Here is a 27723-nt window from a genome sequence, read left to right on the forward strand (position 1 = left end):
CCAAGTGTTGGTGCCAAAAGAATCTTAAGACCAGTGAGTCATAGCCAGGTTCACTTTATCACGCATAGATCCTACAACATGTTTATGAGCTATACACATATGGGATGTGGGGGGGGGGGGTTGTTTTCACAGGAAACATTGCAATTGGCAATTCAAATACATTTGGGGAAACTAGTATTTCGAATACCAAGTAAAATTACAAACCAACAGTTTATGAAGGCATTGATGAAATATATATATAATAAGGGTAAAATAAGATGGAAATTAACAACAACAAAAAACTTTGCATCGCGGATTTCAGAGACTGGAGCAGACAGGTTTCACCGGATCTGAAAAACAAAAGCACAATACGGAGGATGATTCACATCATGTCCAAACTTAATAATAAATCAAACTATTTGATTAACCATAAATAGCTTACACAGTATGGTGTCCTAGTGTTCATGCCTAATCCCACACTTCACCCTCTTTTGGAAAAACGTTTTATCCAATCTGCTGCGTGATGCTACATAAATTCTTTATCACTTAGCTATCATCTGTACGTGCCAGGCATCTGGATGGACAAGTGGTACGTTGTAACGTGCCCATGCAGGAAAAAAATTGGCTGCTGGGGAGGCTTGTCTTCACCCAACAATCAAACAGACAGAGTGGTAATGTGCTGCACACACGGAGCTGTTTAACCAGTTTCCCGGAGGGAATCATTGAAGTTCATACTTTGATATCTTTGGAACATTACCACAGCTTTTGAGTGTAGCTTTATTCCAGTGCAGCAATGAAAGCCACATGCTTTTCCTGAAAATAGGTTACAATCCAACATTACAAAAAGTTATCATCCTTTAACAATTACACGGCCTTGCACAAAACAAATTTGATCGAATGAGGCATTGCCGTGGGAGAATGTGTGGCATTCATTAACTTTCTCTTACTAAGAACTTTCAAGTTAGTAGGAACAAAATGTACGAGTGGTCCAGACATGTAGTACGATCCATGTACAGATAGGCAGCCTCTCTCCACAGGGCAAATAATACACATTGGACCTGAAATCAAAATGCCCTAATCTGACCGCATTTGGAGTTTAAATATTATTCCAAAAATAACTTAAATAAGATATATACTAAGACAAACTTAAAACAAAATGAATATACTTCTCACCATATCATTATCATCACGACTTGCCAACTTACTGAGTCATTAACAGTTCTAAAAATCTCTCAGTCAGCTGACTCAGGGTCTCTCTACAGGTCTGTTCAGTAACGTCACCTACTGTAGGCTATAATATCATCCTGTGTAATATCTCAGTGACTGTCATGTGACAGCTTGCCTTTGCTAATATGTTACTTAGCATCTAACCTAATGTTAAATCGTTCCATTTTTATTTCTGTCACAGTACAGCTCTGCTCTGATTACACGTTGTTTCCAGCTGTATCATTATGTTCATATTGTTTTGAGTCCCCCGATACCACTATACTGACAGTGTTAAATGTGTCAACTGATAGCAGGACTTGCTCAGTGTTGAGAAATTCTTCTATTTACTCAAAAAAACGGAGGGGACCAGACGATTATGCCTATGATCAAATCGTGCACATTTTTATGAACAGGTGACCTTCATCAGGCTGAAACGTGCGCTCTGTGACAACTTGTGTACGGTGTAGAGACATTGCTAAATCTGACGGTAAACTTAACAAAACATGAAATGCTGTAATAGATTTAATTGATTAGAAATGTTGACCACGTGACTTGATAGGAGAGTATAGTATAGTCATGTTACAAATATAGGACGCAAAGCTAGATTATAACAGGGAATTCTTGCCCAGCCCCATGGTAAAGTAAATGACAACATGGCAGTCGTTTCTCCTCTTGGTCTGGCGCTCCAGCTGGACTTAAAGGGACACTTCACCGATTTAGCATTAAGCTTTGTATCAGTAGAAACCCGGTAGTATTTTTGAGTGACCGTGCTTCCCTCCCTCATGTCCCCCTGAGAGGGGAGATCTCTGTATTGTGGGTCTGGAAAAAAGCCTCAGATGACGCAAAATGACGATTTTTGCGCAATACTCCACACACTACGCGAGCTTCGCCTGCACGGAGACCAGCGGTGGAGCTCGATGCCTCTGGCCGGTAAAGAGACCTCATCAGCGGGGAGCGTTGAACGAGTGTGCCGGTGGAAAGCTAACGCTAGCCGGCCACCTGTTCACCAATCCTGCTTGCAAGTGTCCGCTCATTAAACAAACGGGACTACATCCTCATCCAACTTCAACGAAACTCCCAACGTGAGTTCAGAGACTGCTGTGCTGTGTTTTTGTTGTTGGAAATATTGCTGTGGACAATCCAGCCTGCTGCTCTGTCACCGGGTAAGACTACTAGTGGAGGTGGGCTGTGTTACCCCGGACTGCCTGTTGCAGAAATGGGGTGATTTGTATCCAACTAACTGCTAACTGCTGGTGGAGTCTGTGACTGTAAAATGCCGACAATTCTACATCCCACACAAATTTACGGCTGTGTTTATACTCAATGTTTATACCACAGCCCACCAAGAGCTAATGCTAGTAGCTATGTGTTAGCCTTCTTTTATGGCTTGGTTGAATTCTAATGTAGAATGCGGTCTGTTATTTCTTGATAACAGACCGCTGCTAAGGATAACACACCGTTGCCATGCATAGCAGAGCGTTGCCATGGACACAGTTCTATTCACTCTGGAGCTATCAATCAATCTGCTGAAAGAAGTCCAGATAATGTATCAGCTGTGGCAAAAAAAAATATATTTTAAATGTGTAACACCACTTGAAACATTTTTTCGTGTATATGGTTGAAATGACAATAAAACACACTTGTTGAGTTGATCGCCTCACTGTCTGTCTGTAAAGAGTAGGCTTGGCTATTTGGTACTTAAAGGAAAGTTCTGGTGCAAACTGAACCTAGGGGTTAATAACATATGTGTACCGAGTCAACTGTTCTCTGGGATCTGTTTTCATGCTAATCGAATGCGTCTCTAGCTTTAAACAAGCTAGCTTTCGGGGCAGATGGTAAATCACTACTAGCGTTCATGTTTACATGCGGGCACCATCTTGGAAAACAGTCATGAACGCCGAACGCCGTGCAAACAGTAACCAGTAACGTAGCTCAAACACAGCATTTGTTATTCCACTGCTCATGACTGTTTTCCAAGATGGCGCCCGCATTTAAACATGAACGCTACGGTCTTTATAATCTTATCTTTTTAATAAACTGTCTGTACACTTACAAAGTTCTCAATGCTTCGGTTTACATGTAGGTACCCTCATTATGCTACCGTGGAAGTGTGGTGCTATTTTGAGCCTTGTTAGTGGTATAAAATAGCGATTTACCATCTGCTCCGAAAGCTAGCGGTTTGCGGAAGCTTGTTTAAAGCTAGAGACGCATTCGATTAGCATGAAAACAGATCCCACAGAATGTTTGACGTGTTACACATATGTTATTAACCCCTAGGTTCATTTTGCGCCGGAATTGTCCTTTAACAGGGCTGCACGATATGAGGAAAATATGTTATTGCGATTGTTTTGACTGATATTGTGGTTGCGATTTGATTCCCCCGCCATTTTGATATTGCACTTGTACATATTGCGATTTCGATAGAATTGCGAGCAATTGTGCAGCTCTACTACTAAATATGCACACAATATTGCCAATCTCTGAAAAACGGGTTATTGATTTACTATGAAAATCAATTTACAATGGAAAATACACATATTTGACTTGTTTGAACAGATTTAAGATTAGATAGAACTTGAATCTATGAGGGGGAACTGGGTGAAGCATGCTGACATTTGGCAAAACGACTCTCACCGTATATTTGTCCCATTTCTTCTCAGGATCGTACGGCTCCCAGCGACTAGCAGGGAAGATGTGCTTGTTCTTCTCATACCAGCTCCTCAGCACCACTTTACCTGCATGGGACTTTAAGCAAAATAGCACAACTGGGTTAACTTTAACATGGCTTTTAAATGCTGCTCCCACCCAAAGAAAAGTTACAGGAGAGCTGCGCTTGCTTTTCAAGTTGTGCCAAGATAACCTGTAACGATGTTATTTTTTAAGGGGGGGGAAAAAAACAATGTGGAAGAAAAAACAGAGCAAAAGAACCGTTTTCTCCCATCCCGAATACTGTGTGGACTAGCACAGCACAGAACTTATGTAATGCCCGCTCCCCTTGAACGTTCGACCTTTTGCCACATTTCAGGCCTCAAACATAAAGATATAAAACTTGTAATTTTTGTGAAGAATCAACAACAAGTGGGTCCCAATTATAAAGTGGAACGAAATTCATTGGCTATTTCAAACTTTTTAACAAATAAAAACTGAAAAAGTGGGCGGCAAAATTATTCAGCCCCTTTACTTTCAGTGCAGCAAACACTCTCCAGAAGTTCAGTGAGGATCTCTGAATGATCCAATGTTGACCTAAATGACAAATGATGATAAATAGAATCCAGCTGTGTGTAATCAAGTCTCCGTATAAATGCACCTGCTCTGTGATAGTCTCAGAGGTCTGTTTAAAGCGCAGAGAGCATCATAAAGAACAAGGAACACACCAGGCAGGTCCGAGATACTGTTGTGGAGAAGTTTAAAGCCGGATTTGGATACAAAAAGATTTCCCAAGCTTTAAACATCCCAAGGAGCACTGTGCAAGCGATAATATTGAAATGGAAGGAGTGTCAAACCATTGCAAATCTACGAAGACCCGGCCGTCCCTAAACTTTCAGCTCATACAATGAGAAGACTGATCAGAGATGCAGCCAAGAGGCCCACGATCACTCTGGATGAACTGCAGATATCTACAGCTGAGGTGGGAGACTCTGTCCATAGGACAACAATCAGTCGTATACTGCACAAATCTGGCCTTTATGGAAGAGTGGCAAGAAGAAAGCCATTTCTTAAAGATATCCATAAAAAGTGTCGTTTAAAGTTTGCCACAAGCCACCTGGGAAACACACCAAACATGTGGAAGAAGGTGCTGTGGTCAGATGAAACCAAAATCGAACTTTTTGGCAACAATGCAAAACGTTATGTTTGGCGTAAAAGCAACACAGCTCATCACCCTGAACACACCATCCCCACTGTCAAACATGGTGGTGGCAGCATCATGGTTTGGGCCTGCTTTTCTTCAGCAGGGACAGGGAAGATGGTTAAAATTGATGGGAAGATGGATGGAGCCAAATACAGGACCATTCTGGAAGAAAACCTGATGGAGTCTGCAAAAGACCTGAGACTGGGACGGAGATTTGTCTTCCAACAAGACAATGATCCAAAACATAAAGCAAAATCTACAATGGAATGGTTCACAAATAAACATATCCAGGTGTTAGAATGGCCAAGTCAAAGTCCAGACCTGAATCCAATCGAGAATCTGTGGAAAGAACTGAAAACTGCTGTTCACAAACGCTCTCCATCCAACCTCACTGAGCTCGAGCTGTTTTGCAAGGAGGAATGGGCAAAAATGTCAGTCTCTCGATGTGCAAAACTGATAGAGACATACCCCAAGCGACTTACAGCTGTAATCGCAGCAAAAGGTGGCGCTACAAAGTATTAACTGAAGGGGGCTGAATAATTTTGCACACCCAATTTTTCAGTTTTTTGATTTGTTAAAAAGGTTTGAAATATCCAATAAATTTCGTTCCACTTCATGATTGTGTCCCACTTGTTGTTGATTCTTCACAAAAACTTACAGTTTTATATCTTTATGTTTGAAGCCTGAAATGTGGCAAAAGGTCGAAAAGTTCAAGGGGGCCGAATACTTTCGCAAGGCACTGTACATTACCATGAACACAGACAGTAGAAATCAGTTTAGCAAGAAAATTACACTGAAAAAAAATCTTGGATCACGAAGAAACAGGGGCCGCAGCCGTGAAAGTTTAAAGAAACGGCCAAATTTGTCAATTGATTTTGAAATTCTATCCAGCAGTAAATAAAACTGAAATAGTGTTTAAGTAATGAAACCCTTTTTTAAGCCCAGCCTGTCTTAGTATTTTTCGGATAACCTTTTTAAGATTGTATTGACTGATTTATTGGCACACTATTGGTAATTTCAGTTTCCTTTGATATGAAGGTTGACACTGGTTCAGATCAAATCAAGAATTCTGTTCATTTCCTCTCACAATCTCTTGTTTTTGCGGTAAAATAAAATCGTCACCTCATCTTTCTCAACAGTGGCGTCGTTCACCAGACGAATATCATCGTGGACGTCAAAGCTGAAAAGAGGACCTGTGGGAAAAAAGATAAACGGAGTGAAAAGGCAGGAAACACAACTTCATATTGAAAGAAGTATGTGTTCAAAGAAACACATACTTAGGGTTAAATGATCTTTATCTTCTTTCAAAACGTAATGGGTAAAAACAACTCAAGGTATTGTATATGAACGGGCTGACAACTGTTGTCCACCTACCAGATTTGCCTCTGGCTTTGGTCACAATGAAGTCGTAAAAACTGTGGTGCTGAATGAGAAAAACACACAAAGAAGTGAAAGAGTGAAAAAGTGCCACAGCTGCTGGACAAATTCAAATCACACCATATACAGAACATATGGTATCCTAAAAATATATATATATATTTTTTTTTAATCTCTAGACTCTTAGACAATAATACCCTTATATATTTGGAATAAACAGAATTGTCTACACAGAGCTTTTCTTGAGCGACACAAACACTATGGGAGTATGTCATCCCCCCAATTTGGTATGGGATTTACAGGTTGAGGTGCTTTTGTGGTGGGTGGCAGGAGAGTGTTGAACTTGGACAGCTTGGGGAAAGAAGCTGTTGCAGAACCTCCCAGAGCTGGTCATGATGCTACGAAGTCTTCTGCCTGATGGCAGAGGGTCAAACCATCTGTGAGAGGGGTGGGAGGGGCCCTGACGGAAGACCACAGCGCCTCTGGAAGACGTCCTGGCTGGAGGGGAGAGAGACTCCTGTGATCTGCTAGGCCATCCTCAACATGTGTTGCAGGGTCTTGTGTTCTGATGCTTTGCAGTTTCAATACCATGCAGTGATGCAGCGGGTCAGGCCACTCTCCACAGTGCCTCTGTAGAAGGTGCTTAGGATTAGGGTTGGGTATCGTTTGGATTTTTACGATTCCGATGCCGAACCGGTACTTTTAAAACGATTCCGATTCCTAAACCGATTCTTGAAAAACGGAGAAATGACATCAAAGATGTAATAGGCTTACTAGCGATCACGTGCAGTGAATGGTTAATATGCTTTTACGTCCGTTTTGGTGAGCCCAGAGGGAAAATAAGGCATTTTAAAAGTAGCCTACATTTACGGTAGCTAGCTAACATTAGACTACAGAGAAAGTGTGATATTTTTACGTCCGTTTCGGAGCGACAGAGGGAAAATATTTCAGTCGAAACATTAAGTGGAACTGAAATGAGTAACCAAAATTTGCGTTCTAATCCGGTCCCTACCGGTTGAGTAGGAACCGGTTCCATAGTGGAACCGGGTTTTGGTACCCAACCCTACTTAGGATGGGTGGTGGTAGACTGGCTCTCTTCAGTCTCTACAGGAAGTGGGGCCGGTTGCACTAACAGGGACTAAGTCTGGCCTTAAGCTAAGTCACTCGTAAGTTTGCGTTCTAAAAGTGCGTCTACCTCGGAATATGGAAGCCGGAGCTGGGAATGACGTCACAACTGAGTTCTTCTCGCTAAGGGCACGTTCGGACCAGAAAAGGTGATCCGGCACACACTGGATTAATGGAATATGGAGTCTAACAGTGCAAGCCAAGAGTGATTATTGGAGTGTGAAGAAAGAATTGTCTTTAGAGGTGTGAAATCTGCGGTAGCACTGGAATGTTAAATCAGTTGAAGCGAACCAAATCAAAACAAAGTAACAGCGTACCGCCTGTGGTTTTCATGATCGTGTCAGTACTTACATGTGGGATAATCAGATCCTCTTTGATATACATCAACTGCTCTACTCCAGCAGACCTGCACAGACAAGAAATTCAGTCCCAAAAAAAACAAAAAACGGAAGAAGAACCTTTACATGCAAGGAAAATGGAAAACTATTTTTTATAACTGGTGCAGAAGGCTAAGGGGTTAATAGTGATAGCGTATGTTTCGTTGAGGCTCCTTCCGTCTTCAACGTCTCACCTGAGCTCACTGAAGTCTTTTCTGAGGACCTCCAGGGCCCTCTGCAGAAAGTTCTGGATGGTATTTCCCTTCTTCATCTGCAGGCAACACACACACACACACACACACACACACACACACACACACACACACACACACACACACACACACACACACACACAGTGTTGAGCATATTGTTTGACCAAGGGAACGATGGAAATGTGTACTGTTATTTCCACATAAATACCCCATGTTATCAATAATGGGTCTGCATCAAGTTCCGTGGCTTTGAACACAATAAACCCCTATTGCAGCCTATCTTGCTTTACCTTGACAGTCTTACGATGTCCAGAGCCATCCCAGTAGCTGAACGTAATCTCAATCTCCTCACCTGAAGACAAAGACACACATCACTATTTTACATGCAATGTTTGTACGTATAGCAAGGAAAAGAGTGTGGAATTCGTTGGTTAAAAAAATGGGACATTGCGGACCGAAGGTCTGCTTGTGATTAGAGTTAAAGGGATACGCCACCGTTTGTTGCAATAGGGCTTATCACGGTCTCCCCTAGCTGTAGATAGGTGGGCCAACACATTTTTTGTGCATGCATTGTTTTAGTCCGGTGCAACACCGGCAGCGCCACTGCTAGTTAGCTTAGCGTAGTGAATGGAATCCTATGTTGCCGGTTAGCATGTTGTTAGTAAAAGTGACCCAACAAAAGACAAAAAAAAAAAAACAACCTAATCACTATTTCAACAAACGGTGGCGTATTCCTTTAAAGATACGTGCATAAACCATTGAATGTAAGTAATAACAAAAGGATGTTTGTGTGTGCAAGTAATTCTGACACTCACTCTTAATCTTCTCCTGTTTGAGCTCCCATTCCTGCCTGAGTTCCTCTCGGAGACGATTCTCCTCCTCCTGAACACAAGAAGAAGGGGGAAAAAAAACAATGTAGTGTAAATGTAAAGGTTTTTAGTGGAGGTCCATGTTGCATTATCAGAACATTAGAGACTGGAATTATAACAAATGAGCATGTCCAAGTATAACAACTAGAATTGACGCCTTGCTTTTGTACGCCTTCCCCTAACCAGTCAAGTTGCAGTTTACATCCATGTCTGTCCAGAATATAATATATGTAGTGATGACTTTGAAGCAATTCAATAAAAGCTATTAAGTTTATTTTTCGGCGAAACGTGGATGCTTCACACACATCTTCAACCCGGCTGCAGCATAAACAGTTAAATAAATGGACAAAGCGACACCGGAGACTTCCACTGACACCCGTGAAGGATATTAGAAGCACTTTTCTGGTAAGCACTGAGCGTTACTGCGCAGAAGACGACGAAGAAGCTCGAAGACGTAGATGTGACGTGAGCAACCTGTCTGAAAGTTGGAAGTCTTCTGGTAGCTGTGCCAAGAGAAATCTCAATCATTCCCGATCTTGCAGAGACTGAGAGTGTAGGTATGTGTAAGGAGATAACATGGGCACAGGCTAATTATTGCTAAATAAAATGATAGTTAACATTAGTAATTAAACTTAAACAGCTAATGTAAGTCTAAACTGCCTGCGAGCTTCTCCTGACTATACGGTAATTTGTCTACTATGCGACAGAAAGTCACGTGGTTATGACACAATCGTTAGCCTATTTTTACAAAAACGTCTGCTACGGAGCCATAAGGTGAGACACAAGGTAATGGAGCATTTTATACATTGTTGTGTTTCTTTAGAAATAAACAATAGACAAATAGAGTCTTTAAACGCTTCAGATGTAAAGTTATTCGCTGTCAAAGTGACGCCAGAATGAATGGCAGTCAATGGAATGCTAGCAGCATTCCAGACGCTTGCTTGACCCCCTTGGGCTGCACAGATATATAAAATCCCTGCAGATTCAAGGTGGGCACCCAATATAAGTGTCACAAGTTTAGTATCCCAACAAATATGAAATATGGCCACAATCTTCTCTTCTGTTCCTGAGTTATGGTGTTGAATAACGGCCAAAAAAGGGTTTTGAACAACATGTTGGTGTCACAGTGAAGTCGAACTTTGAATTTACAGTACCAGTCAAAGTTTGGACATGTTATCTTATTAACTTGAATGGGAAAACGTGTCCAAACTTTTGACTGGTACTCACTTCATCATTTTATCCCATTAGACATTTGTGTGGAATGTTGTCAAAATTAATGTATGAATGCTTGAACTGAGATAGCTGCAATTATTCAGAAGCCTGTTTTGTCAAGAACTGTGAAAGTATATCTGGTCAGCCTGGAATTATTGCCCGAATAGTTGTTTGGTTTGTGTGTTTTAAAAAGGTACCATCCTACCAGCCTTTACAGTACAGTTCAATTTGCAATGGGATGACTCACAGTTTAACACATCTGTACATTGTCGCAATTACATTATAATAATGTGCAATTTGTCATAATTTAGAATTATATAAATTGCATTTAGTATTATTTAGTGATTTTATTTGGTAAGAGTAAAGTGCTTTTATTTTGAAGGGCAAGGCCTTTTGGGACATGCGTAAGTGAGAGAGTCAGCAAGCTAACAGAAAGCGAAGCACGGACAATTTAACGCTCCGATAAAAGTTTTAAGGTTGTTATAGCGGACGTCAGCGATCTAAGGAAACCTCTATTCCCTTGTGTACAGCATGCAGCCAACGAGGTATGTCGTTTTGTGGCTGTATTTTACTTTGGTGAACGTTATTTTACATCCTGCACATGTCATATTATGTTCATATTAAGCTAACGTGGTCTTTATTTTCTCGTTATACTGTGTGTTTACTTTTCACAGTGGATTTGGAGAAGAAGCTTCAAATAAACATGTAGCAAGAAAGCCACTGGTGTCTGCCAGTGAGGGAATCACAACATCTATGGAGCTACCTGTTAAATATTGTTAAATATCAATCGAATATTCCGACAACGTGAAACAATCGTATGTCATCACACCCCCAACCGGCACCGTCAGACACCACCTACCAAGGTCTGTCCCAGGTTTCTCCCTAAAAGGCAGTTTTTCCTCACCACTGTGGCACTAACTGCTTGTTCTTGGGGGAAATTACTGGAATTGTTGGCTCTTTGTAAATTATAGAGTGTGGTCTAGACCTAGTCTATCTGTAAAGTGTCTTGAGATAACTCTTGTTATGATTTGATACTATAAATAAAATTGAATTGAATAGTAAAGGAATGACAAATAATTAGGATTTCTTTTTCCTGAAAAAAAGAAGATTCACCTCACCTCTCGGTCTCGATCAGGAAGGAAGCTTGTGTCCACGTCTGGATTTTTCCCCAGTTTCTTCTTCTTAGCGCAGTCTATGAGGAAAAAAAAAAGTCAAACAAACAAACTTCCTAATTGACATGTTACATCTTTTAGCCAGAGCATACTCCAGCGCTGAGATACAGTAGGTCTGGCAATGTGAGACTATTAATGAACCTACGGCTTGGATCAAATCAGAGGGTACAGTACAGTATACAGCGGATTCTTTTTTTTTTTTTTTTCATTTACTTTGTGCTTTAACATTCTTTCATCATTACTCACAATCCTGTTCTTCCTCTTCAGTTTCCTCCTCCTCCTCTTCTTCTCCCTCGTCTTCCGGATTAAACGATAAACTGGCTATTTTCCTCTTCTGTTCCTCCTTTCTCTTCTTCTCTTTCTGCTTCTCAAGCTTTCTGCAAAACAGAAAAGCATAAATAATATACAACCAATATCAAAAGGTAGAGGTACCACAGAGAGGAATAATGGCCATCCAATCATTATTACATACAGTGCTTTTTCTCAGCCCTATTTAAATGAGATTTCAATATACAGTACATATGTTTCTTGTTATTAGTAGCCAAGTTGAACAAGTGCCCAGAAACGTTTGGTTTTACTGTTGGCATCTGGTGGAAGGCTGCTTCCGTCATCTTGGCTCTGGTATGCTTGTTGGGACAAGTCAAGTTGGACACCACCCAGAGTTTTTTTTTTTATTATTAAATTTTTTTGATCTTCTAGGCGACAGTTCTTTAAAAGTACAAACCCTTAAGACAAATCTGGTTTCCTTCAGGTTGGATAGTAAGGGGTCACGTAAGGCTAGTGTCATGTTGACGCACCAACAGTCTTGTTGTCATTACATAGAATTCCTCATGGGGGAGACAGAATCTACGCACTGTAGCTTTAAAAAAGTCTGGAAAAATCAGCCAGTGACATTCTGCTATTTGATCTTGTGTTTGGGAGAAATAGAAGAGGAGGATCTGTTAGCCTCACAATTTTACATTTGGATTATTGTTTTGCTTTTGGCTTTTATGTCGCTGCAACTAAGGACAACTTATATTTTGTAATTTGAGAACCGCCTATAACAAATCAGGAAAATATTATACCATCCGGCTTGTGAAGTTACAATAATGGGTTATTTTCACGAGAAGCTATTTGATAGTCAACGGAACGAGATGCTTTGGTTTTACACTATAAGAAAGGCTACACAAAATACCTACCTGCTTCTCATTATGAACTTCTCTCTCTAGCTCTCCGTTTTCATTCTTGACACAATTACATATCATGTGAACAATCGAGTGCAACACTATGAATGTCTTCCAGGAGAGACTGTCTGACGGTGTCTGCAGTTATCCCTACATTTATACGATATTGAGTCTCCTCCCTCTGTATGATGGCCAACTTTTGGCCAACTCTGCCTTTCAGTGTGGCCGTTCAGAACAACTGGAAAAAAAAAAAAACTCAGGTGGTCAGACAACACGCCGTACAAAATAGTTCTGACGGAGTCTTACCCAACCCTTAATCTGCTGCTCTAACAGGCTTTCCACCAGATGTTGAAACCTGGCTGCCCCCATTCAGCCACAAGGGCATTAGTGAGGTCCACGTTGGCCGAGTGACAGTCTATCGACGACGGATCATTTAGGGGATAGTTCTGGTGCCGCCGGAAGTTCCGCCGGATGTCTCTCACTTTGCGATGATTGTAAAGATTTACAAAGAATATGTTTACGGCATTTACTCTCTCACTGGGACGTTTTTGGGACCTATTGGTGGGGACTTGCTATGGGCCAAATACACATGGCGATACACTGGTAAGAGCAAATTACGTTTAACCATGTATCCAGTTAATTTATATAGCTCATGTTACTGTATTGTATTCTATTACTGAGCATTAAATATTGTATGTGCCGTTTTCTTTTGCGGTGTTCAAAATGTTCCACAAAACAAGGTCCTTCTCGAGACACGATGCAGAGCCACGCTCGCTGCGTCCGGGCTCAGCGCCGCCCAAGACGATTGTGATTGGTTTAACGCAATGCAAACAACCCCTGATCGTTTCTTCTCCTATCCAGGAGTGTATGCTCCTGTTGCCAGACCTTCCTCCACAACGCTGTGGAGATAGGTCTGGCAATGCCAGACTAGCTGAGTGACATGGCCTGGCTTACAGACGGTGCCTAAGTTCATCCCAAAAGTTATTGGATGCAGCTTGGTTTTTCTAGAGCAAACAACAAATGGTGTTGGTGAGCAGCCTGTGTGTGTGTGTGTGTGTGTGTGTGTGTGTGTGTGTGTGTGTGTGTGTGTGTGTGTGTGTGTGTGTGTGTGTGTGTGTGTGTGTGTGTGTCGTTCTGAGAGTTGGTGCTGAGCGACATAAGTTACAGCGGTAAGAGTAGAGAAAAGAAACGGCAAACAGGTGAAGGGAAGCTTTCGATGATTTGTAGGAATTTGGTGGAATGTGTAGCTCTTCCTCCTCCGTGTTAATCTCTAATGTGAAAGGCTGCTGGAAACACACTTTTATGTCGGGCGCATCGATGCAAATCAGTGAATCTTTCCATCCCTAGTGCAAAGCCATGTGCTCTGTATGATCGACCAAAGCTACTGCGTGTGAGTGAGCGAGAGGGGCAGTGATGGCACTCACAGCTGGAGTTCCTTGGACTGCTCCTTCTTGGCCAGCTGTTTCTCTCTCTCCTTCACCAGCGCCTCCTGCTTGGCCTTCATATCATTCAGTGTGACCAGACCTGATCAAGACACACACGCACACAACACAAACAGAAAAAACAGCAATCACATGGATAATTTCTCTCAAAAAGGTTGAAATTAAGCCCCTATGCAGTAATGCAAAATTATGCTGTTCAAGATTTTCATGATAAAACTGCATGTCAGCTCAGCTGTAATCTTTTGGGTCATATTTGTAAGCCGGGCCAGGCAGGTGACAGGTTAGTGTTACACAGTGTTTCCTCTATGTTGATTTGACCGTGGAGGCCCCCCCACGGCAACATTTCTGCCCCCCACGGTATCAGAAATAGGGCTGAATTGTTAGAGTGCATGTCGGAGAATAGCGCGGTCACTCGGCAGAAAAAAGGAGAAAAGGAAAAAGAGACGCTGTCCGGATGATAAGCCAGTTGAGATGGTGTGTGTACGTCCTTGAGAACTGTAAGTCGTATAACTCACGTTGTCAGTTCATTTAAACCTGGTCTTGCAAATTTAAATTAAGTTAACTGGTGATTTTCGTTGTTTGTGTTCTTCACCTGCGAGCTAAACTGCACGTGGCTGTTGATTCGATATAATAGCGATTGCTCAACGCCCTCGCTCACGTTTGTATTTTAGGTGCATTATTTACATGCTGAAGTAGTTACACTGCATTAAGATAACGTAATTAACAGTGGGTTTATTGTTATTTGCTACAGAATGCTTAGCCTATATGTCAAGATCAAAGTTGGCCTATATAGTAATTAAAAAATACAGTTCAATCACAACTGAAAATATGCCTCATTGTGTGTGTGTGTGTGTGAATAGAGGTGAATAAATAGATTTGTTTGTGTTGCAGCAAAGTGTCAGTTCCGTTTCGTGTGTGTGTTTGTGTGTGTGTAAATCCTAAATCCTAAAAGAAACAGTGTTACAGGAGGGTTTATGTACAACAACAACGATTCTTACCAACTGTGCTGGACTTCAGCTCTGCCTCCACAGCATCATAGTGAGCTGAGAATTTCTTATCAATGTTGGACTTGACCATGTTGTCCTGCGAGAGAAAATAGACACACACAGCAAAGACCGGACGTACAGGTGGGTTAGGTTATCCTGCCATTTCTTTAACGCATTCAAAGTGACAGGATGCTAGGCTTTATAACACAAACAGGTTAACATTCTGTCATTGCCCTCAACTTGGCTAAAACGTTACGTCGATAAGATGTTTAAAACACAGGACAACAGTAAAGGCGCCTTCACTGACCCCGCAGCAGGTCGCTCGCGCTCAAGGCTCTACGTACTATAATGACTAATTATTTTGGACAACAGACTAATTTAGTTCACTGTAATACCTGATAAACACGTTATAATTTACGGTAAAAAAGTTACAAACCTCTGCAATCTTCAGCTTTAGCTGTTCAAGATGTTCTCTTTCTTTTTCTCGTTTTTTCATCAGCTGCATGGCTCTCCCAGCCTCACTGGCAGCTCCTTTGTACTGCGCCATGTCGCTTTCTTTGTTTTCGACGCGCGCTTATGAGAAGTTTTAATACACAAATAACAAAACGAGGAGTTAAATTTTGAAATAAAACACAGATCTTTCCAGAACTGTGAACGTAAGACCGAGGTAGACCTCCTTGCACACAACTTGCACACCACAACAAGAAAAATGGCGACGATGCAGTGCATGCTGGGTAGACGGGATGTGATGACTTCAAGTACCTCAGGAAACTTCGGAATTATATCTCCAGACAGCAACGACAGAACATACTGACACATATTACAGTGTATTGATGTAAAAAGAAGAAATATATTTGATTTATTTAAATCACCAATGCAATATGTAACGGAAAGAAATCCATATAATGTATTAGTGTTGCAGCCATAAATAATGGTTGCAACTAACTATTATTTCAGTCAGTGATTATTGATTAATCAATTAGTTAATCTTGTTTTTTACAATTAAAAGATGTATGGTGGTTTATAAAATGTTTGAAAATGATGAAAAACACAGTTTTGTCAGACATAATTTTTTAAAGAAACGTAGCGAACCCTCAAACCTGAGAAGCTGGAAACTGCAAAAATATGAAATGTTTTGCTTGATTAATGAATAAATCAGTAAAGATTAACCAGAATTCTACATTATTGATTCATTTTCTACTGATTGAGTAAAAAAATCATTCTCAGTATTGATTGATTGATTAGGTCAACTTTATTTCTGACTGATCTGTTTGTGCGAATAACTTTAACATCCATTTACTTAGTCCATTTGTAAAACAAAACAAATATGCTCAAGGGTTTTCTGACATTTATTTTATTGATCGCTTGATACAATTTTTAAATAAGTATAATAATAATATGTTGTGTATGAATTGGCTTTACATGTAGAAAACATATCAAATAGCATTAACATACAATGTTGCAGAACCATGCCAATTAAAAAAAACAAAAAGACATCAAATTTAAATGAAGTTATCTAACTTTCTCTCTCTCTCTCTCTCTCTCTCTCTCTCTCACTCCCTCCCCCCCTCCCTCCCTCCCTCCCTCCCTCCTCCTCCCCCTCACTCACTCACTCACTCACTCACTCACTCACTCACTCACTCACTCACTCACTCACCCCCACTCACTCACTCACTCACTCACTCACTCACTTGTTATGTCTCACATTCATACATTCTCTTTGTCTTTCATTTGGTGCCAGTCCTTGTTCGACAGTGAAATGGCGATTTGACTGCAGCAGAGAGCAAGAGACGTACAGAAGGGAGAGATAAAAGTATTCACAGTACACATACACAAGGAGCGCAGGCATGGAAGGAAGGTGTTGCTCAGCTGTACGCAAGGTACCACAAACCTACAGGAAAGGGGGGAAATAATTTCAATGATTGTGTCTAAAAACTCTCTCTATGACTAGTTAGGAAGTAGAGAACTTGTGTAGCATTGAGCGTTGAGTGTGTGTGAGCACTAATATAGCAGGTTTATATCTTTTGCACCTTTCTAGTGCAGTGTGAGTTCAAAACATGCCTGTTTGGAACAGGCCGATTGCTTGGCCTCCTGTATGCTTGTGTTTTTTTTCCAGACCCATTGTACCCCGAAATTACTTCCAGAAGGCCTCCAAATCACTTAATATGCAACCCAGCGAAATGGTACTGGGTACTTTGCAGATTCAAATTTTACTCACAAAAAAAAAATCACAATTAAAATATGATGCATTATTATTCATTCAATTATCCAGCATTATATTAAAGTTACAATTTTCACCCTAAATACCATAAGTACATTGTTCTGATAATGTATGAGGGGTGGAAGTAACAAAAATGAATTGACAAAAAATGGAGGTGATGAAATATATTTGAATTGATAAATAGAGTGAAAAATGATCAAGTGATGTGATTCATTTAAAGTAGATTTCATTAAAAGGATAGGGTGTTTATTTTAAGTCAATATTCAGTACATTGTGCTGGATGATGTATGGGGTTGAAATAACAAAAAAATAATTGAAAAAAAAAACTGAAGTGAAAAAAATTACATGTGAATTGAAAAAAAGAGTGATAAATACCATTATGTCATTGTAATTGGAATAGCTTTGGGTTTAAACATGTTGGATTATAAAGATGTCACATGCAGCGCTAGGATTTTCTGACATTTTATTGTCTAAACGACAACAACGTTTTGGACATATTAATTGATAATGAATTGTTTGCAGCCCTTCTCATAACCTGTAACTGTAAAATTAGGATTCACAAGCCAAAAAACATCGGGAACAACTTGTTTACAGCAAATGTGCTATTATAGTAAATTTTCTGCATTGACTGTGTTTGATGAATGAGTGAGCATGTGGCTGTCTCAGACACTAATACACATGTATATATACATACCAGACATGTAGACAGGCAAGAATGGCCAGGGAAATACCACACAGAAGAGCCAAGGGCACAGCAAGCAGCAAGGAGAGGCAGCGGTACGTCCAGATACGTGCCCTCTCGAAACCAACAACACTGTAAAGCCACACTTGGTCAATGCTGCGAGGTGTAACGGGCTCTGCCAGAACGTCACTGACCTCCACCTACAGACACGGAACAAGAGAGTGGGTGGTAGAAGTCAAATCAGTTTATTCATAAAGCAAATAAAATAAAATAAAACTGTCCTCTTCCAAAAAAACGACCACATTGTTTGCATAAGTAAATCATGTGCTTGGTTTTTAGGGCAAACATAACAATGATAAGGTATGTTATATTTTCTAAAGTGACTCAAGTGGAAGCATAGATAATCAAAATAAACGAGGGCCTAAAATGGAACCTTGGGGTACTCCACATGAGATAGCAGCAGAAGAGGATGACTAATTATTATAATGTATATTAAACCACCTGCCAACACTGCTATGGCAGACAATGTAGAATAATAAAGAGGGGAAAAGGGAACGTGAACCTTGAGGTGCTGGTTGATGCCATAAGGGTCCCTGTTGACAGGACAGGTGGGCAAAGGCGTAGCAGGGGCTGTGGGAGGGGTCGGAGGTTTGGGCACTGGAGTCGCGGCTTTGGATGCAAACTCTGGAGGAGGAGGAGGCGTGTTTATTTGTTCTTCTCCTCCATTGTCCGCATCACTGTCATCATCATCAATCTTACACTCCACCAAACAGTCGTCGCTGACCATCATCATCCTCACTGAAGAAAGAGGCACATGCTTGTTTTCACATGCGTAAAGAAAGATGTCCACACAGAAAATTAAACATATGCGGATACCTGCAGTAGCCCTGTTCTGATCTTGTCTGACATTAACATACACACATTTATACTGTAAACCATTGCGCACCGCATACACAAATAATATCCTGCAGCAAATGGCATGTAGTGTGTAACAGCGAGCTGAGCACTGGCACTACCACCTGTTCTTTAGCCCCCAAAAAAGAAGCCACACCAAAATCTGTAAATAGCAGCTGGTCATTTTAAAATGACATTTTTTTAAATGAATCATGCAGTAAAGCAAAATTGTCAATTTTATCTTCAGATTTGATTAGAAGTATTAACAGTTTATTAAAAGACCTTTAATCTTTAAGACTTTGAAGACTTTTAATCAACTTGCATGAATCAGATATGATACACAATATACATGAAACAGGTGCTTTGAGGTGAAGAGCGTAGTTGTAACTCATATCCTTGTTGAGAAATCATTGCAGCAGATCCACAACAGGGACAGCTACAGTAGAAACGATGAATCGTGTCTGACTTACCTTAAAGTGCTATCTTAATCCTATATCAGTGACAGAGACCCTTGCAGGGAGACAAGGCAGGGGAGCCCTGTAGAGAGTGCTAATCTGAAATGTCAATGAGATCACTTCAACCGCTTAATCACAATGTCCCTCAGAGCTGAGTTGGCTTATGAGAACTCATAGAGAGGCAAACACACACACGTGCGCACACACAGATAGACCCAGTGTTTGACACTGACTTAGAGCAGCAGGAGTGCTAAAGTGGTACAGTGCCTTTTATTCCTTGTGTGTGTGAGTGTGTTAAATGTGGCTGTGGGAAGGAGTTATTTTAGGAGGGGGAGCGGATGGGTCTAAAAGATCGCGTTACAGCACTTGGGTGCCGTCGTAACAAGAAATTAAAACAATCAAAGACACACCAACAATACAGCCAACCAGTGTTAATTCAGAGTCTGAATGGATACATTTTACAAAGCGATGAATCAGAATACAGAAGTGGCAGATCTAGAAATGTTTATATTGGGTGGCAGAAGGTTTTGGCAGGGTGGCATGGGAGGGTGGTGGGTGGGGATCCCCGAATGAAAATACATACTGCAGCTAAATGACAACAGAAAATAACCAATAAGTAAAACATGTTGGGTTTTTTTACTGAGAGAGATATGGTAAGTCACTGTACTGGACTTTATATAAACTTACAATGAGGTCCTGCTGGATTTGGTCTCTCCATAGTTTCTGTCCCTCTCCGATTCTGTCTCATCTTTTTCACTCAGCTCTTCATCCCTCACTCCTTCTCTTTCTCTCATTTCATAAACCTCTTGCCTCCGTCTGTTTGTTTTATATGTTTTATATGTCTTTTTATGTTATCCTGCCTGTCACTTCCTCTCTTTCTTTTATTACTATTTCTCTTATCATCTCTTCATCCTGCATGTCTTCAAGCTTGAAATATCTGCACTGTTTCCCTTCATTTTCATTTTCTATCGGAAGGCCAATCTAGCACAACAGTCAATATGTGAAATAATCTACTGGTTGAAACTTGTGTTTTATATTGTTTGTTATTAATGAGCTACCATCAAAACAACAAATCAGTAGCCTAAATACTATTTAGATCATGGCAAGATATTCCCAGTCTGAAGATGCAGGCTGTTTGTGTTTGCCTGTTTGTGTGACCGTATGTTTAGATCTAACAAGTGGATGTTGGAGGAAGGCCACTTCTAAGTTTGTTTATTTTCTAATAATTTATTTTTCCAAACCTCCATAATTGATCTTCTGGCACTTGCAGTGTAAGTGCCAGAAGATCAATTATGTTTTAAGGCGAATAAACCGTCAAGCTAACATTCCCCAAACCAGAGGTTCCCAGCCTTTTTGGCTTATGACTCTTAAAAACAAATGTCTACTTGTGACTGCTTGGCCTTGTCCCAGGTTGCATTGCATGTCTCTGAGTTGCGAGCAGTTAGGGTTAGCCAGACCAAAAGATGATGATGTTCCCTTTTTAGATTGTTTCATTTGGAGAGTTTTTAGAAGTATGAAGAGGAGAAAATGTTTAAGTTTTTCGTAATAAAAGAAGCAAAGATTAGAGGAGAGAAAAGTAAGAGAAAATAAGTAAGACAAAAAATCTTATTTCAAACGTGTTAATCGTCTTAAGACCCCTCAGATTTACCCCCAGAGGGCCGAAACATCTACCCTGGAAATGCAGAGTTCTCGCGAGAGCACAATTTGAATTTGCTCAGCGAGTCACTCTGGCATTCAGTAAGGCCGGTTACACACTGCCTGCGTGGTGTGAGCGTGGTGTGCTACGTGGATTTTTGGTCTTTGCACACCAGTCACGTGTCTGACGCGTCGCTGCTGCTGCTAGCCTTGTCTGGACACATGTATGTTTCCCATTGATAAAATGAAATACCATGTTAAACATAAATATATCCTGATTTGATTACAGCAAAGACAACATTGGCAGTATTGACGGCAACATTGTTTTTTATTACATTTATATCTGCATTTATATCAAAACCTAGAGACTTTCAAACATCAACATGTCATTTATTAATATGTATTCGTGTCTAAACGAGATATAAACATCTTTTCCTATTCTATTTTGCCTGGAAACGCTTCCAACACGCTTGCGTGTCGCGTGAAAAATAGGCGTCGGTTCTATTTCTAGCAGGCACACGTTTTCAGCGTGGCTCGAGCCGCGCCTGAGACACGCCTGAGACGCGCCTGAGACGCGCCTGAGACGCGCGTGTCACACAGGTAGTGTGTAAGCTCTGACCTGTTAACATGGGAGCTGATATATAAACGGACACGCCACGCAGCTGATACGCTCGCGCGACGCATCCAGTGTGTAACCGGCCTAATGATGCTCATTAACTATGCCCTTGTAGCCGAGCTGCACCTCGTCACATCGATGTATCTGATATAGGCGGGCCAGAGGCGAGCTAAACAGATGACGACAGCGCTGCGAGGTCAAAGTCATTAGTAAACATTGCAAGATGGCTGCGGATGAACACCAGTTGTTAGAAACGGCTTCGGCCGCTACAATGAACGAGTTAGACTTGGCTTTTTATCTAAAAGAGGAAAGAAGACGGCGCTCCAATCGTCGACATTTTTGCCGACCGGATACGGCAAGAGTTTAATCTACGAGTTAGCTCCGCTGGTAGCTAAGCGTATGGGTACGCTCTGGATACGTCACCCCGTGCATCGTTGTGATTGGTCGTAGTGTCATCCAGTTACGTGCATTGAGATTTTCAAATGTATGCCCCTCAAGTTCAGCCATTTTCATTACTCATTGTACAGACCCTTAATCTTTTGGATTTGGGTCTGGATTTCCAGGTTACTAAACGTCACCAGTTCAAACATGATAATGCAACAAATTGGTTTACTGCGCACCTGCAGCTCGTTGGTATTAATTAAGATCAGGGCACATGCTGTTCCAAATCACATCTAGTGATGAACTGAAGTTACGCAAATAAAGTTGAAGAATCCACCAGCTCTGTTGTACAGCAGGCATCTGAACTTGATAATTATAATGAACATGCTCTAATTATTGAATCCAGTTTATCTTAATACCATAGACTGTATAACTTACTACACTCTTTCACTTCACTGAGCAAAGTAGTGCTGTGCCTACTATCCTGTTTCGGTGCTCTGGACAGCTTAGGGACACAGTGATGACTGAATATTGCAATATGTTACAATTAGGGTAAGGGTTGGGGGGGAGCCCCTTAGTAGCTGTAACAGCTACCCCCACATGGCCCCCCTGTAGATCTTCCCCTAGAATACAGTCGTATATATTATATGCAGTTTAAATACACTGACAAGCCCTTAATCATTCATCACTTCATCAACTTTATTGAATTCATTTTTTTTTTACCACACATACAATTGGACACAGTAACTTTAGTGACATCATCAAACAGTGATCCAGAATAACAGGGTGTTTTAACCATAGAGGCAGAATCAATTAAAAAAGGATTCTACTTATATGTTTATAATACTGAAACACGACAGAGGGGAGCCACTGTGTATAAAGTCAAAGTAATTGTACACCTCACTGCAATAATCCTCAAAACAAGGGGACCTGTGGATGGTGCTAGATAAAGTCAGAGGGGGATGAATGAGAAAAGAGTTTTCGATCTCGTCTCCAAAATGTCGCTGTTGAATTCACAGTTTAAACCAAAGGAAGTCACTGAATCCTCTTTAATATGGGGGCCGTTTTTGGCTCTTGAGGCTAGGGCACAGTTTCCAGTTGAAGAATAAGTCAACCAAAGCCCTGAGTGAGAAACTCTAACTTAGCCCGGCTCTAACTCTGCGAAAGCCCTGAGTTTTGGCCTGCGTATCAGACCATGTATCACATATGAAGGGGAATGTTTTTTCCGTCTTTTGTGTGTGTGTGTGTGTGTGTGTGTGTGTGTGTGTTTGCGTGCGTGCGTGCTTGCTAACGCTGCATGCTGCTATAAAGTACTGACCCCACTGCTTACAGTTTTCCCAGCTAACATCTACGGGGCCCCAAAATGTTCAATATTAAATAATTAAATAAATAAATAATTAGGAAATAAATATTCACATGAATGAATTGTGTGACATACAGTTTACAAATAAAACAATCATTTGTGAAATAAAGATTAAGAAATGATTAAATCTCCGTTCATTATTATGAAATGTACTTTCATCACAACTAGGCTAATGAAACAACATCAGAGTCGAGCTTTTTAGGACTGTTTTTTATTTCAAAAAGCCTTTTCAAAAGTCTATTTGTATTTCATAATGGCAGCTTTCCCAATAACAATGGTATGTCATGTGTCTTAATAATGCCACTGTTCATGACAGTGAGTAATATATATGTAATTGAATTGTTAATGTTATTATAGTAATTCATGTTGAAAAAAACATTTCAAAATAATGTGTTGACTTCTAAGAATTGCTTAAATGTTTTCACAAAATGTTTGTTCCTTCATATATTTTACACAGTTTATTGACATGCTTGTTTATTTCATAATGTCTTATTAAATATTGAACACTTTGGGGTTCCATAAACACCTTCCTAGATCACATGACTTTTTTAAATATAATATGCAGAGTTCAAACCTATCAAATCTCTTTAAGTGAAATACTTGTGAAGAGCAAAAGATGTGAAGGCACTCAGGCCGCGGATCAGTTTTCTTTCATTTGAAATGAAGCAACCATTAAAAGAGTGATCTGATCTTAGACCTGCCACTGGGGGGCAGCTTAAGTATTTTGTTGTTGTTTTTAAGTATCATGGCAACCACTTTAACAAGTCCGTCTGGTGATGTCACATCCCTCATTCCCCAGAAAATTACAAACTCCTGGTGAACAAAAACAGACCGGAAAATAAAAAAGACCAAAAACCAGCTGGAAAACAGACACACTGGACGCACATTAACACGGCACCGAGACTAGTGGCACTATGAGATGGCAGAGACGCAAATATTATACATGTGTCAAAAAAAAAAAACTTCACCAAATGCATCATGGGCATCAGCATAATCTTCATCGTTAAACAATGAATCAGTGATCCCCACTCATCCTCTCCTCCCACTTAGTCCACCGGTCTGAAAAGGGCCCGTCCTCTGAGGCTGAATCCTACTTTTTTGGCAGTGGGGGCAGCTTGAGGCAGAGAGGAAGAGGAGGTGGAGGAGGAGGAAGAGGAAGAGGGAGCAGGGGCGGCAGGGGCGGCGAGGGTAGACGACGGCACAGCCGGCTGGCGAGACAGGAGCTCCTTGAAGACCGAGTTCATCTGACGGCTGATCATGTCCTGAGAGAGCAAGAAGAGGAGGAGGAGAAGCAAACAGCAAAGGGAAAGAATGACATGCAGGATAATGAAAGTGTAATCTCAGTGACGCTGATAACACCTCCCACTGAACAAGGAACCTGGTACCAGTGAGAACTTGCTTGATCAACTGCAGAAGATGCATTATGGATGGTGCGTTTGAGTTCATCCAGAAGGTGAATGATGGGACTGAAATCAGGTAACTGTGGCCAGATTATTTATGTCATTTCCCATTAACGTTTTTTCTTGCACAAAGACAGGCATTATCATATATAAAATACTCTCTGGGGAACATAATAGCCATTAATATGTAAACCCGGCCTAATGTTTAAAATATGTTCTGGAATCAATGCATTGATCTGAAGGTATTGAAGTGCTCATATTATGCTTTTTGGCTTTTCCCCCTTTCCTTTATTGTGTTATAGATCTTTTTTGTGCATGTTAAAGGTTTACAAAGTGAAAAAGCCCAAAGTTTACCCCAAAGGGAGTTACCATCTCCAACAGAAAACACTGTTCACAAACAAACAGCTCTATTGTAGTCCAGCGTTTTCTTCTGTGACAAACATGCGTCACTTTGTAACACACGTTATAATGCTCGCCTAGCTGCTGGCGTGGCACGCCCTCATACGCTGCTTCTGACTGGCTAGTAGTCCTTACCTAGGTACTGCGTATGTGCGACTTTCAACAAAGATAGAACAGAAGTGAGATGCCTCATTCTGTAGCTAAAACCGAGAGCTCAACACACAGGGTGAAAAGAGGAGCTGCAGCAATGTGCAGTACAACAAAAATATAGTGTTTTTTGAAAATGAAACCACGTAAACCTATTCTGGTACAACCTCTAAATACAATTATGAACTTGAAAATGTATTTTACAATTGCTTTGGCTCAGTTGTCACAACAGTTTCAAAATCAAAGAAAGAGAGGAATGTTCAAATTGGGGATTAATGTTATGTGCTTTCCAGCATCATCATTTTTTGATCATTTTGCATGATCAAAAAAAAAAAATAAGTATCCCAGGTATGACGCCTTGTGGTTGAAAAAGAACAGAAAACAGTAAACTGATGCACGATTATAACGCCTCATTAACAAAATTGTTTTGCGAAATGATAGACTAATGGCCAGAGCCACGAGATATCCCGAAAAATCCAACAACTCTAAAGTCTTGGCAATTCCTCAAACCGATTTTAAATATTCATTCAAATGCATATGAATTTCTCTTGCACTTCATGTTTATGTAGCAACACATATATACATGTGGGAGAGAAGGGAGATTTGTGGAGACTCAAGGTCTATATTTTTCTGGTCACTGCGTAAATGTTCTGTATATCACTGCTGTCAGTGGAAAACTGATGAGTGCATGTATCATTCATAGAGAAAAAGAAAAATTCAGTACAAGAAGTCTGATTATAACGATTTCCTTTCAAGGAAATGTATCATAGGTATCTTATCTCTAAGCTTTGACATCAAAACACTGCAGGATGTAGTTTCATTAGTGGCAGCAAGTTTAACCAGAACAAAATTTACTCTGAATTCAATAGAGTTATCTAGTCAGTAATTCAGTCAGATTCCAATCTGCTTTTTGGAACAGAGCATCACATGTATTACTAGCATCCTTTGGCATCAAAAACATTACAGAATTTGGTTGAGTCTACTGAATTCCAAGTAAGTAGGGAGACATCATTTACAGCTTCTCAGGTGTGCTATATTAGCCTGAGTCCAGTATGAACTACCAACCTTGTCGACTGCTGGTCTGTCTGCCTGACCGAACGGAGGTCTGTCTGTGGTTCTGAAGCTGCCCTGTCTCACAGTGTCCAAAGTGTGTCTTCGCTCCTGAGACCTAGAAGACAAAAGGTAAAACTGGTAACGTAACAGGGAGGGGAGTAAAGATGGAAATCTCCTAAAGCTTAGTTCCATATAAATGCACGGATAATTTGTTGTTTTGTCGTTAGTGAAAAACAATATTGACCTCGTAGTTTAAAAAGGAGCCTCATATAAGAATGACATTTCCTCCTCTGGAGTCCGTTCATTCGCATACGGAGATCGACTCTTTTTGACTGACAAGATGGCGGCGACCGGAAAAACCAACAGCTAAAGTTAGTCGTTCAAAACCTTTCTTTTTAGTAAACTCTGTACACAAACAATGTTCTCAATGCCGAGCTCCTGGTGATACTTTGAGCAAAGTTTCATGTTGTGTCGAGCCTTCTTAGTGTTTCAAAAATAGCGATTTTGATGCGATCATAGTAGCGACCCTAGCTCTCCCATTCAAAAGGCCATTTGACCAAAAACGAAGATACGGTCAATCTTAAAAGTGGTGTTTCCATCCTAAATATGCTTTTAAACGAAAGTTTGACTCGGGTACATTCACAAAAAGACCCTAGGTTGCATTTTGGCGAGAGTTACGCTTTAACATTTAACCTCAGTTATCTGATTAAAAATGGACAGCTCTAAGTACAGGTGTGAATGCACCCAAGACACATTGTTGACGCATTGAGAGCTGATCTCTCCAACTACATTCGAGGTGGTATGACCACATTCGTGTCCTGGTTCACATCGAAGTGCCGCCTACTCAACTGAAGCATATTTGTTCTGATGCTGATATTTGCACATAGAGCAGGAATGTGAGAATCACAAGAATTAGCATTAATTTGGAGTTGTGTTTTCTGCCCATCCAATGAATGTAATATGCTCTTCTTTTGATCTGTTTTGGTCTCCACCAACTCTTGAGGGAAAAATCTGGCTCTTTAGCTGCTAAATGTTCCACAGTGTTCACCAGCTAGTCGCTAACTCTGTCTGTGTGCTTTTTGGTGCTGGGCAGGTAGCGTACAGTGGGTTTATCAATGAAAACGATGCTGCTAAAACAACTACGCAGAGCTGAGCAGCACTGCAGAGTTAGCTGGTAATTGTCTATTAGTTTGCCGATACAAGCAACCCCTTTAAAGGGGTGATAGAATGCAAAACCGATTTTACCTTGTCATAGTTGAAAAACGACAGTTTGGTGGGTATTGGGTAAATAGGACATACATAGAACTCAAAATCCCATTGACACCTCTTTGCTCTGCAAATCTCACATGGGCACAGAGGGGAACGTTTGTGTGTGTGTGTGTGTGTGTGTGTGTGTGTGTGCGTGCTAAGCTCAACCAATCAGCGTGCAGCTCATCTAAATATTCATGAGCAGACCATATAAGGCAGAAAACTATATCGTTTCAGTCCAGTCCCATTTAACAGGGTA

At 40.8% G+C, this 27723-nt stretch overlaps 3 protein-coding genes across 5 annotated transcripts in view; all 3 read right to left on the minus strand.

The window, feature by feature from the left end:
* Positions 1 to 38: 38 nt before the first annotated feature.
* On the minus strand, positions 39 to 15698 carry fam50a (family with sequence similarity 50 member A). The gene is made up of 13 exons (XM_039801271.1): positions 15407 to 15698; positions 14983 to 15067; positions 13967 to 14066; positions 11626 to 11756; positions 11326 to 11399; positions 8942 to 9008; positions 8417 to 8478; positions 8109 to 8185; positions 7889 to 7943; positions 6410 to 6458; positions 6158 to 6228; positions 3820 to 3930; positions 39 to 329 (listed from the first exon to the last, which is right to left on the minus strand). The coding sequence occupies exons 1-13, from the start codon at positions 15515 to 15517 to the stop codon at positions 321 to 323; spliced, it is 1002 nt and encodes a 333-aa protein (XP_039657205.1). The 5' UTR covers positions 15518 to 15698; the 3' UTR covers positions 39 to 320.
* A 900-nt stretch (positions 15699 to 16598) lies between these two features.
* Positions 16599 to 21097, minus strand: zgc:158296 (uncharacterized protein LOC791212 homolog). The gene is made up of 4 exons (XM_039799484.1): positions 19238 to 21097; positions 18436 to 18671; positions 17886 to 18073; positions 16599 to 16861 (listed from the first exon to the last, which is right to left on the minus strand). Exons 2-4 carry the CDS (start codon positions 18664 to 18666, stop codon positions 16678 to 16680), a joined length of 603 nt encoding a protein of 200 aa, XP_039655418.1. The 5' UTR covers positions 18667 to 18671; positions 19238 to 21097; the 3' UTR covers positions 16599 to 16677.
* A 1431-nt stretch (positions 21098 to 22528) lies between these two features.
* Positions 22529 to 27723, minus strand: part of arhgap4b (Rho GTPase activating protein 4b) — a 42255-nt gene continuing 37060 nt past the window's right edge. For all 3 annotated transcript variants that reach the window (XM_039801169.1, XM_039801167.1, XM_039801168.1), the window contains 2 exons: positions 26229 to 26331; positions 22529 to 24479 (listed from right to left, as the gene is read on the minus strand). In XM_039801169.1, coding sequence (XP_039657103.1) covers positions 24264 to 24479; positions 26229 to 26331 — 319 coding nt within the window. In that variant the 3' untranslated portion in view covers positions 22529 to 24263. The remainder of the gene's footprint in view (positions 24480 to 26228; positions 26332 to 27723) is intronic.

The sequence above is a fragment of the Perca fluviatilis genome, chromosome 5 (genome assembly GCF_010015445.1).
Source record: "Perca fluviatilis chromosome 5, GENO_Pfluv_1.0, whole genome shotgun sequence".
NCBI lineage: Eukaryota > Metazoa > Chordata > Actinopteri > Perciformes > Percidae > Perca > Perca fluviatilis.